Raw genomic sequence first — 14,784 nt, forward strand, 5'->3', positions numbered from 1 at the left:
ATTATATCCACGTTATCTCGTAAACATACAGATATATAGCGTTTTCGATCTCTATAGTATTAGATTAGTTGAATAGAATCGATGAGAAAGTTTTCTTCCACAAAACAAATATATATATATATATATATAGTTATTCGTATAGTCTTCGTACATGTGTGTATATATATATATATACATACGAAGTCTGTTTTCTTCACCTTTGTAAAAAAAGAGATAAAAGTAATTAAATTTGGCTACACATAATTTACAATAACAATTGGTAATAGCAAAAAACATGGATATCTTACTAATATACTCTTACGATTCTCTTAGAAACACAAAGGTGTCAAAGTCACATACGGACGATTAGATAGTTACGTTCTAGTAATTTACATACACACGTTGTACTTATTATCGTCGTGGCAATAAAACCATTTCCGTTTTACGACCTGTCATCTATGTATCTAGGATATATACACGTAATGACTAATTTTTCGTTTATACGAAAACATATTTGATAACGATAACCTTTTATTCTAAATTTTTCTAACAATATTGAAAACTTGAACAATACAAATGATTTCTATTTTCTTATTTTCTTTCCTTTTTTTTTTTTCCTTTCAAAGAAAATATCCAAATCTAAGTATTCAACTATCACATTATTATACTTCTTTTCTTCCAAAAAAAAATAACGTGAGAATCTTTCTCCAAATTCGTATTAAAAAAATATGACCGAGTCGAACAAGCGAGAAAAGAATTGAAAACATTTTTTCTGGTGTTTTCTTCCCTTCTGTCTCTTTCTTTTTTCTTTTGTAATCATTTTTAAGAAGAATATATGAAAAAATATCTCGCACGATTACTTTTTATATCCATAAAGAAACCACGATGATCTGAGAATTGCACTCTCGATGCAAAAATGAGTGCATCGGGAGCTGGAAGACATGTTGCGCATGCGCGAATTACAAGAATACGAATACACCTACGCATAAACGTCGATACCTATAAATATACACGCGTAGAGAGGTGCATAGAGAAATTTATCGTCGTCGTCGTCGTCGTCGTCGTCGTCCTCTTCGTCGTCGTCATCGTCATCGTCGTTGTCGTCGTCGTTGTCGTCGTTGTCGTCATCGTCATCTTCGTCGTCGTCAGTGGCGATGAGCCTACTGTCTCAAACTAGGTCACCTCTCAATGCCGCTTCCCGCGCAGTTGAGGATGCGAGGACGACCAGCGAGGACGACTACTACTACTACTATTACTGCTACTACTACTATTACTATTACTACTACTACTACTACTACTACCAACAATTACTCTATCGCTTTCGTTCGTTTAATCGCTCGTTCGTTTATTCATTCGTTCGTTGCTTCTTCTTCCTTACCTATTATTCTTTCATACAAATCTAATCACATACAAAATATATGTATATATATATATATATATCTTCATTGGCTAATATTTAAAAAGAATTATGTTAAATTTTGAAAAGCGAACGAATTTCTATTTCAAGTGTTTAATTTGAAAATTATAGATCTAATTGCATAGAGGATTTGTCTTATAATAATGTTTTTAATTTTGTAAAGAGATTTGAAATTGAATTTGTAAAAAGGGATGAATTTTTCTAATCTAGTTTTTTTATATTAATTATTACGAATCTAATCATGTACAGGATGTACAATATCTTAAGAACTCGTTAATTTCTAAACAAACTTTTATTGAATTTATCAAAAAGAAAAGAAAGAATTTTCGTTTCACGATTTTTTCTTTTTATAATTACAATTTTTTTTTTAATAATATTAGTGAGATATAAAAGTCAAAAGAGCTAAAAATGGATTAGTACTATTTTCGAAAGTATCAACTGGTTTGTAGAAAGCAAAGATGAGTATAAGCAATTAACAAAGAGGAGATATCAAACATAGGACCGTATGGTAATGATCAGAAGGATAGAATGAGAGAAAAAGAAAAGGAAGAAGAAAAAGAAGAAGAAGAAGAAGAAGAAGAAGAAGATGCCGAAGAAGCCGAAGAAGAAGTCTAAGAAGAAAAAAAGAAAAAAAAAAGATAGAAAACGATTACGAACAGAGATCATAGATTCGCAACAACTTCGTCGAAGGGATAAAACAAAGAAACATATTCGTTAGACGTCAGTTAGGCTGTTCTTCTTCTTTCTTCGTTGATTTTCATAACGAAGGAATCTCCTTGTCAGACAGACTCTCTTTTTTTCATTTTAACGAAGAAGATACAAGCTCACGATGAATCTGAGTTTACTCAAAGATTTTCAAAGACGTATGCATGTATGTATATACGTACGTATGTACGTACGTATATATGTATGGATATATATATATGTATTTACGTAGTAGATATATACATACACGTACGTATGTACGTTAGAACGCAGCGTGTTATTTGCCAAAAAGATAATACCGATAGCGCCGGGGCTATGATTGTCCGTAATTTGTGCTCGAGAGGATGGTGCTGGACTTGCTGCCCGGCTGTGAATACAATCTATTATTACATCGTACACGTCCGTAGCATCCGAGATATCGCCTCTCTTCTCTATGTGAGCCGTGTAACAACGCGGGTGGAGAACTCGTACTTGCTGCTGGACCGATCACGGATGCTGCGCACTATTTCTAAAGTTTTTCGTTTCAAAGTCTCTGTCGCAGTTTCGAATCTTTCTGTATCCAATAACCCACATATATCTATTTTCAATTTATACATATCATATGTATATAAGATATTATGTAATAATCGTAATGTTATTTAGATATATAATTATTATATATGACAATCATAATTGAACATTCGTTTCAATTTGAAATCATACTCTAGATATGAAATTAAAGCTTCTATAACTTTCTCTTTTCTATATTAGAAAATTAATATTGGAAATATTATATATTTGCAACTCTGTCGATTTAATCGATACATCTTTATAATATAAATATATCAATAATTAATAAATTACGTAATTATATAATTTTAAATTATTTGCTAATTTCTATCTGAAAATCTAGATATTATATATAATACCTACGTAATAATATTCTATAAATTACATGATTATGATAAATATGATCGAATATTATCTTTTAATTTTCAACTATATTCGATTTATAAAACTCAAGTTGAATAATATCTAGAAACATTACTATTATACAAATTGAATTATTTTAGAGAATGTTAAAAATCGATAGAGACAAAAAGAAAGAGTCTTTTGCAAATTATTTCGTAATTCGATTCAATCGTATAGAGAATCAACTTTCCACATGCTATAGATAAGTTCGTTTACGAAACGATCGAGCCATCGTCTTCTTCTTTGGATTCTAACTACTCGAGACCACCACGAATCTCTCTTCGACGATGATCATCACATCGACCTCTTCGTCCTCCTCGTCGTCCTCGTTGTCGTCATCATGAACAAGAATCATGGATTAGTTTCGAAGCGCATCGAACGATTCACCGAAAGGTTTTCTACGAATGCGTCAGTGCTTTTAATCGGCCATATCTAACCGGTTTATCGGACGCGTCCGGGCAACTTCTACGCAGTACCAAGTCTCTCGGATCAAGAAGAAGAGAAAGATAGAAAGATAGAATGATATAGAAAGAGAAAGAGAGACGGAGACAGAAACAGAGACGGAGAGACAGAAAGAGAGAGAGAGAGAGAGAGAGAGAGAGAGAGAGATCGAACTTTTACGTAAAGTCAACTTCGTTATTTGACGTGAGAATCGTTTTCCTGTTTGCTTGACTACCTCGAAAACTATCCGAACCGGTTCGATTACTCGACTTGAATGCAAGTTGATAATAACACTAGTGAGATGAAAATTGTGAGAATGAGTGAGAGAAAAAAAAGAAGAGAGAGACGTTGTTGATACGGACTCTTCAAACAATTTGGAATTTCTTCGATCGACGTGACCGCACTTGGAAAGATTCTTCGAATTTTTTAACGATCGGAAAATATTTCTCGACTTCTGCCTTTCCTCCTTCCCCCATGCTTCTGTTACTGTTGCTGCGACGTATTTCTCCATGAAATAAAAACTATCGAGTCTCCTTTTATTTATTGATATATGATATTTATAAAAAGAGAAAGAGAACGAAGGAATGTGGGTATCGAATCTTCGGTTAAATTAATCGCCATTTATTCGTAATCAAATAAACGAGCTGATTTTTTTTCTTTTTCTTTTTTTTTTTCTTCGTTTTTACATATTCGTCATCGTCGTTTTCTTTTTTTTTATTTTGTTTTTTTTATTTTTATTTTTATTTTTTTTTTTTCGTCGCGATACAGAGTTAATGAGGCGATTTAAAAAAGAAATTTATTTTCCTCTTTTCTGTTTTTTTCACTCTTTTTTTCTAATAATTTTCCGAGATACTTTCAGATCTTTCCGAATAATAACTCTTTTCTATTTCTAAAATTTGTAGACGTGAAAATATTAAAAATGAAAAATATAGTAAAATGTTTATAAACGTTAAAAGACAAATCAATAAATTATATAATAATAATAATAATAATAATAAGTGTGGTAAAAAAATGAAATATCAAAAATAAAAGTAAAACTTTTTGTGAAGTCTATTCTTATGAAAATGATTTCATAAGAAATTATATTACCTATCTCTTATCATATCACGAGTATACAAATTAGCAGCTTGCTAGAGGAGTTAGACTTTCTACTTGACGTAGAAAGATGGATGATGTGACGTTGACCTTGATATCGTACGATTTACGTTGATAAGTGACGTTAACGCGATTTTATAAAGAGCAATAAGGAGATAAGGCAAGAGTGAAAGGGGGAAAAACGTTGTTAATAGGAACTTGAAAGTTAGTAGGAACGTGCGAATTCCTTAATCGTTAGTAATTACGTTGAATGAAGGATAAGGATATTAAGGATTGAAGGAAATGGCTAATGTTGGTATATCAGTAATAACACATAATCGTTTCGTTTCTAGTTCAATTCTATTTGAATAATGATCGTTCTGTTTGAATAATGATAGTTTATAAATATAGTAAATAAATAGAAAGAAATTATTGTTATATGTAGTGTGATATTGATAGAATAATCTGTGAAAAAAGATTTAATAAGTGATCGAAATTTTTATTAATCGAAAAATCTAAAAAAAAAAGAACGCGATTAATATTGAATTAATCTTTCAAAAAGATTTATGTAGATGATCGATTTCTTTTTCTTTTTCTTTTTCTATATAATCATTTTCGTACAAATTTCATGACAATATGTATGCAATGATCTATATTAAAAGTTTTTAAGATATAATATGATACATAAGTCATAAAAAAATGAAACTTGTTCGATTAGTTGTTCAAATAGTTTCTCTCTTTGTTTCTTGAAAATTACTTTAATTAAAGAAAAGTAAACTAAATAAATTAACTTCTCACGTACAAACTATCTGATTCTGCACGATCTTAATTTAAAACTCTCGCGCGTTTCCCTTTTTTCTGATTTCAACTAAACCACCTCAAGAATCACCACTCTGTCGTTTTTCTCTGCCCGTGGGAATTACTTTCGCTACTTTCGATTTTACGAACAATCGAGTGATCTAATAACGGATTCTGACTTTCTTCTTCCGTCCGTAAATCGTTCTATGTACAATGTACATATCTATCCACTTTCAGCTTTTACGACTACATAGTTTGTTACAGCACATTTATTATAGCACATACGACGTCATATACACACATATATATGTAAGAGAAACATGATTAAGAAATAGGCGTATAAATTTACGATTAAGAAACTACCGGGATCTTCTTCGAATTATTTTCTTTTTATTAGTGAAAGTTCATCGAATGATTTCAAATTCTGTGAAATTTTTTAATTAAAAAAAAAAAAAAAAATAACCGAATAGTCTCCGATAGAAAAAGAATTCTTCTTTTTTGTTTGACACATAGATGAAACGATAGATTATAATTCGATTACAAAAAAAGTAATATAATCTAATTCGAAAAAAAAATTATAATATTAGAGAAAGTTTAAATTACTTTTGATTTATGCTACATACCTGATGACAATCTTTTGATTGAAAAATAAATCGAATGCTTATTAGTAAAAAACAAAAAATGTATTTGAAAAAAAATATTGGATCAAGCTAGACATATCTCTATTAATTTTAATAAAATTACAATAAGAACGTTTAAGTTAATTTCGAATAATGTACAGTGCTGATTGATAACCGACGATCAATTCTGGTAAATGTTCTTTGAAATACTCAACCCTATGAATAAAATCATCGAAGAACACTGTACCTACATACACGCTACATCAAACTCTCTCATCTCTGATATATTCTTGGATATCCATCGATATACGAAGTTGCGAGGTTGAAAACCCTCTCGACTGGCCTCGCTTACCTCGGCCACGTATCGTCTCGAGTTAATTAGCGAAGCTCGTAATTCCAGTTTCGATAAAAAAGAAAAAGAAAAAGAAAGAATAAAAAAAAGGAGAAAAGAAAAAAATCCAGAAGAACGAAAAAAAAATTAAAATTAACGCTTTACTATCTCGCCTTCGAAAGAAGGTCGCCTCGATAGGACCCCAACGCATTTCTGTCTTCGTAATTTATGTTTCCACGCGGTAGGTACCTCTCGATACAGTTACTCTTATTAAAGAAACCTTCTTCTTTCTCTCTCTCTCTGTCTCTCTGTATGTCAATAAAAAAATCATATCATATATATTCATCTGCATTTGAGTATATTTATTTAATTATTTATTTATTTAATTACTTATTTATTTATTTATTCTTGTTCTTTCTTCTTTCTTACTCCTTTAATCCGACTCTACTTATCGACGTAAACGAGATAATTGTTAAAACAACTTTTCGTTTTAAAATCGAACGATGAAATTTTCTTCGGATATTCCGTTGATTGAAAATCGCGTGATTTTCTTACCTCGTAAATGCGATTTTTAATTTTGGAAATATCGAAATTTTATTGGGACTCTTTGGATTAATCAATCTTCATTGGCGCGTAGTATCAAGATTTTACCGACATGTGTAACTTTGCTTGATGATTGGAATGGAGAAAAAGTGAAGAGATAAAACGAAGAGACAGATAGACAGACAAACATACAGACAGACAGACAGACAGACAGACAGACAGATAAACAGAGAGAGAGAAAGACAAAAAGAAAGACTTTTCCGTGTGTCTAAGAGACACGCGTAAGAGACGATCAACGACGACGTTACGAAGACGCGGGGTCTGGCATTGAGGTGGTGCGTAGTCGTACGAGAATAAGCTAACTAACCAACTAACCACGAGACACACGTCAGTAGGACAGTGAAAGGCGGCGACCTAGACCAAGTCTGGAGCTGCTGAGTGTCCGCGCGCGCGCACCCAACGCACGTGTCGCTCGCCACGTGCGTTTCTGGCCACCACGTTCCTCACTTCTCTCTCTCTCTCTCTCTCTCTCTCTCTCTCTCTCTCTCTCTCTATCTCTCTCTCTTTATCTTTCGATTCTCTTAATTTTTCTTTTTTGTTTTTAAATCATCGAATTATTCAAAAATTAATTCAAAATTGACATCATTCGATTTCTTGTATAATATGTATATATGTGTGTGTATATAAATGGTAGAGATATACCGTGTATTACTATAATGTATATATATATATATATATATATATATATATATATATATATATATAATATATGTATATAGCTACACTAAAATAATATATATATATATGTATATATATTTTAGTAGATAAAATAGTTTTCCTTTTATAGAACATAGATAACGACGTCGTAGTAAATCGTTGCGTCAATAAATCGGCTGGCGTGTATGGCTTGATATCAATGATCTTGAAAGAAAAAGTGAAGTAAATATATATAAAGTAAATATATATATATATATATATAGAAAAAGAGAGAGAAAGTTAGAGTAAATAAGATACTTACTTCATGTCTTCCTTTTTATTAGAGAAATGCAATAGACAAGTTTGGAAGATCGATCGTAATCGAGAAAGGAGCTAGGTTTAAGAAAGAAACAAGAATCGAGACGATGATCAGGCCAACTCGCTATCTTAAAGTCTATCGACATCTTTATCCACCTCATGTATATATACGTATAAATATATATATATATATACTTATGTGAGTACTTATGTATCTATGTATATACGTGCGTGCCCACTACGTGTGGGCAACTTTACCGACGGTTACGAGACATTCGAGTCCCCATTCAAGCCTACGGCCAGCATACCGCGACAATTTATTACCGGAAATTTCTTCCCTAACCCCCATCCCCCTCACCCTCCATACCCCCTCCTGTTCTGCCTCACACCTGGTCTCGCCTAGGAGCCTAAGAAATCTTAGTCGAGACTCGATACTAAAAGAGAGAGAGAGAGAGAAAGAACTTACGGTAAGATCTCCTGCGATATTACGAGCAATAAAAACATGATTCGATTTGATACTTACGCGAGTACGTAAATGATAGTAATTAATAAATATTATCTATAAGATATAAATGGTACACATGTGCTAATAAAATTATACTATAAATTGACAAATCGAAGATTTTTGACAATTCCTTTACGATATTTATCATAATTAGATCGAGTCGATATATGTTCTTAGATTATTTGAAAAATCAATTTCTTTCGAGATTTCATAGGTTAATTTTTCTTTTCCTTTTCTTTATTTTATCAAAAACTATATAATCCGATAAATCTTATTGTGATATTAAAACAAATATTAAATTAGCATAAAAGGTCGCGAAAACGAGTATGGATCCAAACGATTTGGGAAATAATCTCTCTGGAATGTTTGCTCCGATCCAGATACTTTTGATCTATCGTTGTATCATCGTAAAATATTTTCTTTTGTGGAGTAGTATAGGGGAAGAAAATAAAAAATAAAAAAAAAACGCAAACAAAAATCAAACGATTGGGAAAGAAGTCAGTCGTAAAAGAGAAAGATCATTCTAAAGAAAAGACGTTTCTTTAGAATTTCACTATGGTTCGCTATGCTTACCACAATTCTCTCTCTCTCTCTTTCTCTATAATTTTCTTTCTCTCTCTGTCTTTCTTTATCGCATCGAGTTCGCTCTCGATTTTGTTCTGACCATAGCCTGGATACGAATCCACGTTTCGATCCACTTTAACGAGCGGGAAGTAATCGATTGCGAGCCTTGCGGCTCTCTTACTTTTCTGCCTCTCGCAGAAACGAGAGAGACTTGCGACCTTGCTCGAACATCCGAACGATCGTCGTTGCTTCTAACGATCTCGGACGATTCGACGAAAGTAAAATTCTTCGAAAGCAGCACGCTCGTCTTATTAAATAGTTTCTCTCGAAGCTACGAACCAAGGTGAATGGGGGAGGAATTTAAAAATACGAAAAGATTGATAAAAGTGATCATTATTATTATTGTTATTGTTATTATTATTATTATTATTATTATTATTACTACTTTAATTTTCATTTAATCGAATAACAAGGTTGATTGATTATTTTAAGGTAACACTTTGTTACTCTACTTAACTTTAAAATTACAGACTTAGTTATACTTGAAAATAGTATAGATAATTGATAGTGATATAACCGATTGAATAAATAAAGTACAAAAATAATATATATAACTAATATAAATATATAATTATATTAGTATAAAGTATATACTTATAACATAAAAAATATACGATTATAGTAGAGATTGTAATTATTTAGTATTATACTATATTATTATACTATTACAATTTTCACGTTATATTTTTGTTAAACATGATACAAAAATTATTATTATTCCCTACAAGTACACGAAACACAAAATCAAAATATATTCTCGATTCTCGATAGATTTCGATCTATCCAGAGCCCATAGATCGTTCCTCTATTTCTGCCGAGGACAAGAAGCACGCGTTTCTCGAGGTGTTAATAAACATACGATCTCGGGTCAATGGCGCATAGAAATGGCGTCACATCGTAAAAGCATCGATATTCTTGGAGGATCTTTCGGAGGTCAGTTACCACTGACGGTTTATGCGTACATACATACACCAATATATGCGCAGATATAATACATATTATACGTACATACGTACATACATATGTACGTAAGTATGTATATAGCAATGCGTTGTGATTAGGCCATTAACGACGCTGTAAAATCCATTTGCAAACGTTCGCATCCTCTTCCGGAACTTTGTTATACAGTGGCCGCATGTCTACGCGTATGCAAACGAGACATAAACATACGGTTCTTCGGCCTCGAGTCTCTCATGGGATCCCTTTTTAGCTTGCATTCTTCGAGATTCGATCGCATTCTCTTTTCTTCTAACACAACTATTTAACAAATTTTTCTAACCTTCTCACAATGGATCCGAACGTAATACGGTGTTTATCACGAATTCATTTCATCGAATTTATTTTAATCGAAAATGTATTCTGTTTTTATTTTAATAGTTTGAGTTTGATATTTGATATCTAAATAAGTAATTTAATATATAATATATTTTATATGCGTGTGTGTTTAACAAATACAATGCAATGGTATAACGTCGAGCTTACCGATAAAGAATGTCGACATTTTCGATAAAATTAACAAATATTCTTTATCACAATTATTATAGTATCTACAAATATTATATCAATATTTATCATTTATTATATTTTTCAATACTATACTATAATAATATATAAAATTATTATATAATATTTATATATACAATATTTTTATATAATTATTATATATATTAATTATACATAAATATTCCGTAGAATTATTTTTCAATAGAAAGTTGTAAACTATTTAACACGATTCGATGGAAAGGATTTTGAGGTCTCGTCTCGTCGAATCGATCTGTCGACCGGTTTCGCGTCGTAGGAAACGAAGGCGAACGTAATGGCGAAAGTGACGAATCTTATTTCGCGGTCACCCGCTGTGTGTGTGTGCTGTGCTTGCAGGTAAATCGGCTCTCTCGTGCGTTCTAGTCTCTCTCTCTCTCTCTCTCTCTCTTTCTCTCTTACTCACTCACTCACTCACTCACTCTTATTACTCGTACTTCTCGTACTCGTCGTCAGTGTCAGTGAAAACCGCATTGGCGAGATAGTAGTCAGTGCGATGGAACGTAAGGGAAATGAGGAAAGTCGGGCACGGACGAAAGTGAGAGGACTCACGTCTACAAGGTGTCTCGTGAACTTTCTTACTTACGTAGATGATCCTTTCACAAGCTTACCGATCGTATTAGTGAAAGATCGTTCTTTGACCGCAGAACTTCTATCAATTTTTACGATCGAACCATTCTCGTTCGTAAAAGGGGAAATATGGAAATATATATATATATATTTTTTTATTTGAACATTATACTTTGACCGCAAACTCGAACAAGACGAAGATATGTATCATCGAAATCGTATTCGGTTGGCCAATAATCTATGTCGGAATTTCTAGTATTTAATATGTAAATTAATGATACTACAGCAATAGTATAATTTATTACACAATACTAGAATAATAATATATTGAGTTGGGCAATAAGTAATATCGCAATTTTCTGTATTTAATATCTAATGTTACACTACAGCGATAAGTGTGATTAATGTGGTATTATTGTTTTTTTTGTTTTATTCAAATATAAATTATTGGATATTTTAATTTACAATCTTTCGTTAATATTCAAATATAGGCACATGAAATAGAAAAGTACAAAATAAAATTTAATTCTATTAAAATTAATTGTAAATTATGAATGAAATCGATTACAACTCAACAAACTTCGAAACTTTTAATGACTATAATATTTAAGTATATAAAGCATATTGATTAGTTTGAAAATAAACGAGCATGTTAATATTTACACATAAAACATTAAATTATCTAAACAATTGTAGTAAAGGTCCATGAATAGTCATGGCGGACGTTATATGCGATTTTCTAGACTGTCGTGACTCGTGAGTTAATACGCGTTCTTCTTTGTTCGCGAAGTCTCGATAATCACGAGTCATGCACGATTTGATCAGGATCGAGGTAGATCCGATCGATTCTCTCGAGAACTCCATAGAGAAAGAAAGAGAGAGAGAGAGAGAGAGAAAAGTTTCCTTTCTTACCAACTTTGAGAACAAAATATCGTTTAAATGAAAAATTATATTACTAGGAAAAATGTCAACAAACAAAAAACAATATTCGTTAAAAAAGAAACAAACAAGAGTTTACAAATATTATTCTAATAAATATAGCAAAATATATAAGGATAATTCTCGCAATATTATGCTAAATAAAAATATTTGTGATTTCATTTACTGCGTTCACAAGTCTCTCATTCGTGCGTCAGTCTCTTCTAAAAACGGCATTATTATTATTTTTATTTTTATTAATAATAGTAGTAGTAGTAGTAGTAATAATAATAATAGTAATAGTAATAGTTTTATTTCTTTCTTCTCGAATACATGAAAATTCTTTTTCGAGATAAATAAATAAATAAAAAAAAGAAGGAAATAAGAGAGAAAAGCAAGAAATCAGAAAGAGCAGAATCCGAAATAATATATTACAACTATTTTTACGTAGATCAACTCGATCGAGAAGGTGTCTTAGCAAGAGCAAGAGAAACGATTACTACGAGAAAGAGGAAAAGGAAGGACGAAGAAAAAGAAGAAAAAGAAAAAGAAGAAGAAGAAGAAGAAAAGGGAAAGAGAAGAAGAAGAAGAACCGAGGACAATGGCGGGTGAGGACACACAGATTCTGGCGAATGGCACCGTCGAGGCTCTCACGATAATACCAGCAAAAATGGCCAATGGGAACGGCCTTATCTGTAGCAAACATAACAACAATGGCTCGATACCAAATGGGAAACTAAATGATATCGGAGCTGCCGAGAATGGGAAGCTGATCGTGCCTGACGAAAAATCGAGCAGCCTTCACACGGAATTCGATGACGCTGATGTTTCCTGTGGTTGGGGTCCATTAAGACCTCATTGGTTGCAATATTTTGCCACGAAGCAGGCCTTCTTGGCCACTTTTTGCATTACCTGGGTTAGTATCGATATTTCCAGATTTGTTGATGATGATGATGATATATATATATATATAATTATATATTTTGTTTATATGTTTACAAGTTAACAATTACGTTGTTAAATATTCAACTAGTAAATTTCAATTATTCGAACGTCGCCAGTTAAAAACTTGCAAACGTAAATGAAGTTCTTTCTCTCTATCGTACTATTTAAGTAAGGAGTTTAATTTAAAAATGAAAAAAAATGACGACGGAAATTCTCCTAGTTTCGGGTATATATCACTAATTAGGTTTTTTGTTCGTAGGTCCTTCAAGGCATGTACTACACGTATTTCGTCTCGGTAATCACAACGATCGAGAAGCTCTTCCAAATCCAATCGAAAACGACGGGTATCATAATGTCTGCGACTGAGATCGGCCAGATCGGTTCGTCCCTTCTCTTAACGTATTACGGCGGCCAAGGTCACCGGCCTAAGTGGATCGCCTGGGGCATGATCCTCTTTGCCGTGAGCTCCTTCACCTGCTCGATGCCTCATTTCATCTTCGGTGAACAGCTGATCCAGCAAAACGAGATGCTTTTCAGCGGCGTCGGACCTGCTGGGGAATCAGATGGACCTAACAATACTGATCCAGTTCCAGCAAATCTCTGCAAGTTGCATGAACGACCAGAGAACAATACGCTCGATGAGTATGTCTAATTTTGTGCAATCGTTATATAACACTTTATTGTTCGTTACTGTTAATTGCTGTTCGTCTAATTACAAATAAAATATTTCGTCATAATTTTGATTCAATCTATCTAGTTGTATAATGAGTGTTATATACCATTGCAGAACAGATATCAAAACATTCGTTAAATATCATTTGGGTTCTTTTTTATTTTTCACATAGATGGATCTTGGGTACAACGGCACCACACGGTGATTCGATTGAATATTGCGAAGGTGACTTTCTAACAGAGCAGAGGATACAAAGCAAAATAACGACGGTAGTCCTGGCAATATTTTTTGTCTCTTTGCTCGGTGTTGGAATGGGTCAAACAGCTGTTTACACTCTCGGCATACCATACATCGACGATAACGTTACCAGCAAGGAAAGTCCCTTGTATTTCGGTAAGAGATTTGATTTCAAAAGAAATGATCTATTGTTATAACACATTATATAATATTTATATATGTGTGTGTGTGACTTATCCGATAAAATCGACAGATATATTTTTCTGTTTTTAACTATTTCACATTTTGATTTTTTTCTATCGATAGCAATCACAATTGGTGTTAGGATTCTGGGACCAGCGTTAGGCTTCATCCTTGGATCATTATGCACGATGCTTTACGCGGATCTATCCGTAAATCCACAAATCACGCCTACTGATCCAAGATGGGTCGGTGCATGGTGGCTTGGTAAGTCCAAAAAATAATATATATGTGTGTGTGTGTGTGTAAATAACATAATTAACATAACACTGATCTCAACACACGATTATGTTGCAAGTAACATTTTGACAATAAGTCTTTTATAAAAATAATAATATAATAATAAATTCTGCTAGAAAATAAAAGCGACGCATTTTCTTTCGAGAAAAGAAAAAAGAAAAAAAAGAAACTAACCGACGATACTAAAAATTTGACGACCTTTAAATTTCACGGAATAATACTCACAAATGTGCAATATGCGTGCATGTATATGTACGTATACTCGTTTGTCACTGACTTTCCTTGGTATTATTAGGATTTCAACCGTTTTATTGTGCCGCACATCTTTGAGAGCGTCGGCGTAAAAATAATTCAAGGAGTTTGGTACAGGGCCGTAATAAACGATTTAATGAATGAAAGACAAAATGAAGTCTAACTATG

At 32.6% G+C, this 14,784-nt stretch overlaps 1 protein-coding gene across 15 annotated transcripts in view; it reads left to right on the forward strand.

Annotated features, from left to right (window-relative positions):
• Nucleotides 1-14,784, forward strand: part of LOC127063100 (solute carrier organic anion transporter family member 74D) — a 91,462-nt gene that overhangs the window by 60,506 nt on the left and 16,172 nt on the right. For 11 of the 15 annotated variants that reach the window (XM_050992427.1, XM_050992429.1, XM_050992435.1 and 8 more), the window contains 4 exons: nucleotides 12,481-12,945; nucleotides 13,234-13,616; nucleotides 13,820-14,040; nucleotides 14,191-14,331. In XM_050992427.1, the coding sequence (XP_050848384.1) occupies nucleotides 12,631-12,945; nucleotides 13,234-13,616; nucleotides 13,820-14,040; nucleotides 14,191-14,331 (1,060 nt within the window). In that variant the 5' untranslated portion in view covers nucleotides 12,481-12,630. Of the gene's footprint in view, nucleotides 1-7,899; nucleotides 8,073-12,480; nucleotides 12,946-13,233; nucleotides 13,617-13,819; nucleotides 14,041-14,190; nucleotides 14,332-14,784 lie in introns of those variants that run through there. The other 4 variants (XR_007781264.1, XR_007781265.1, XR_007781266.1 and 1 more) reach the window with 2 other exon arrangements.

Source organism: Vespula vulgaris, chromosome 4 (assembly GCF_905475345.1).
Source record: "Vespula vulgaris chromosome 4, iyVesVulg1.1, whole genome shotgun sequence".
Classification (NCBI taxonomy): domain Eukaryota; kingdom Metazoa; phylum Arthropoda; class Insecta; order Hymenoptera; family Vespidae; genus Vespula; species Vespula vulgaris.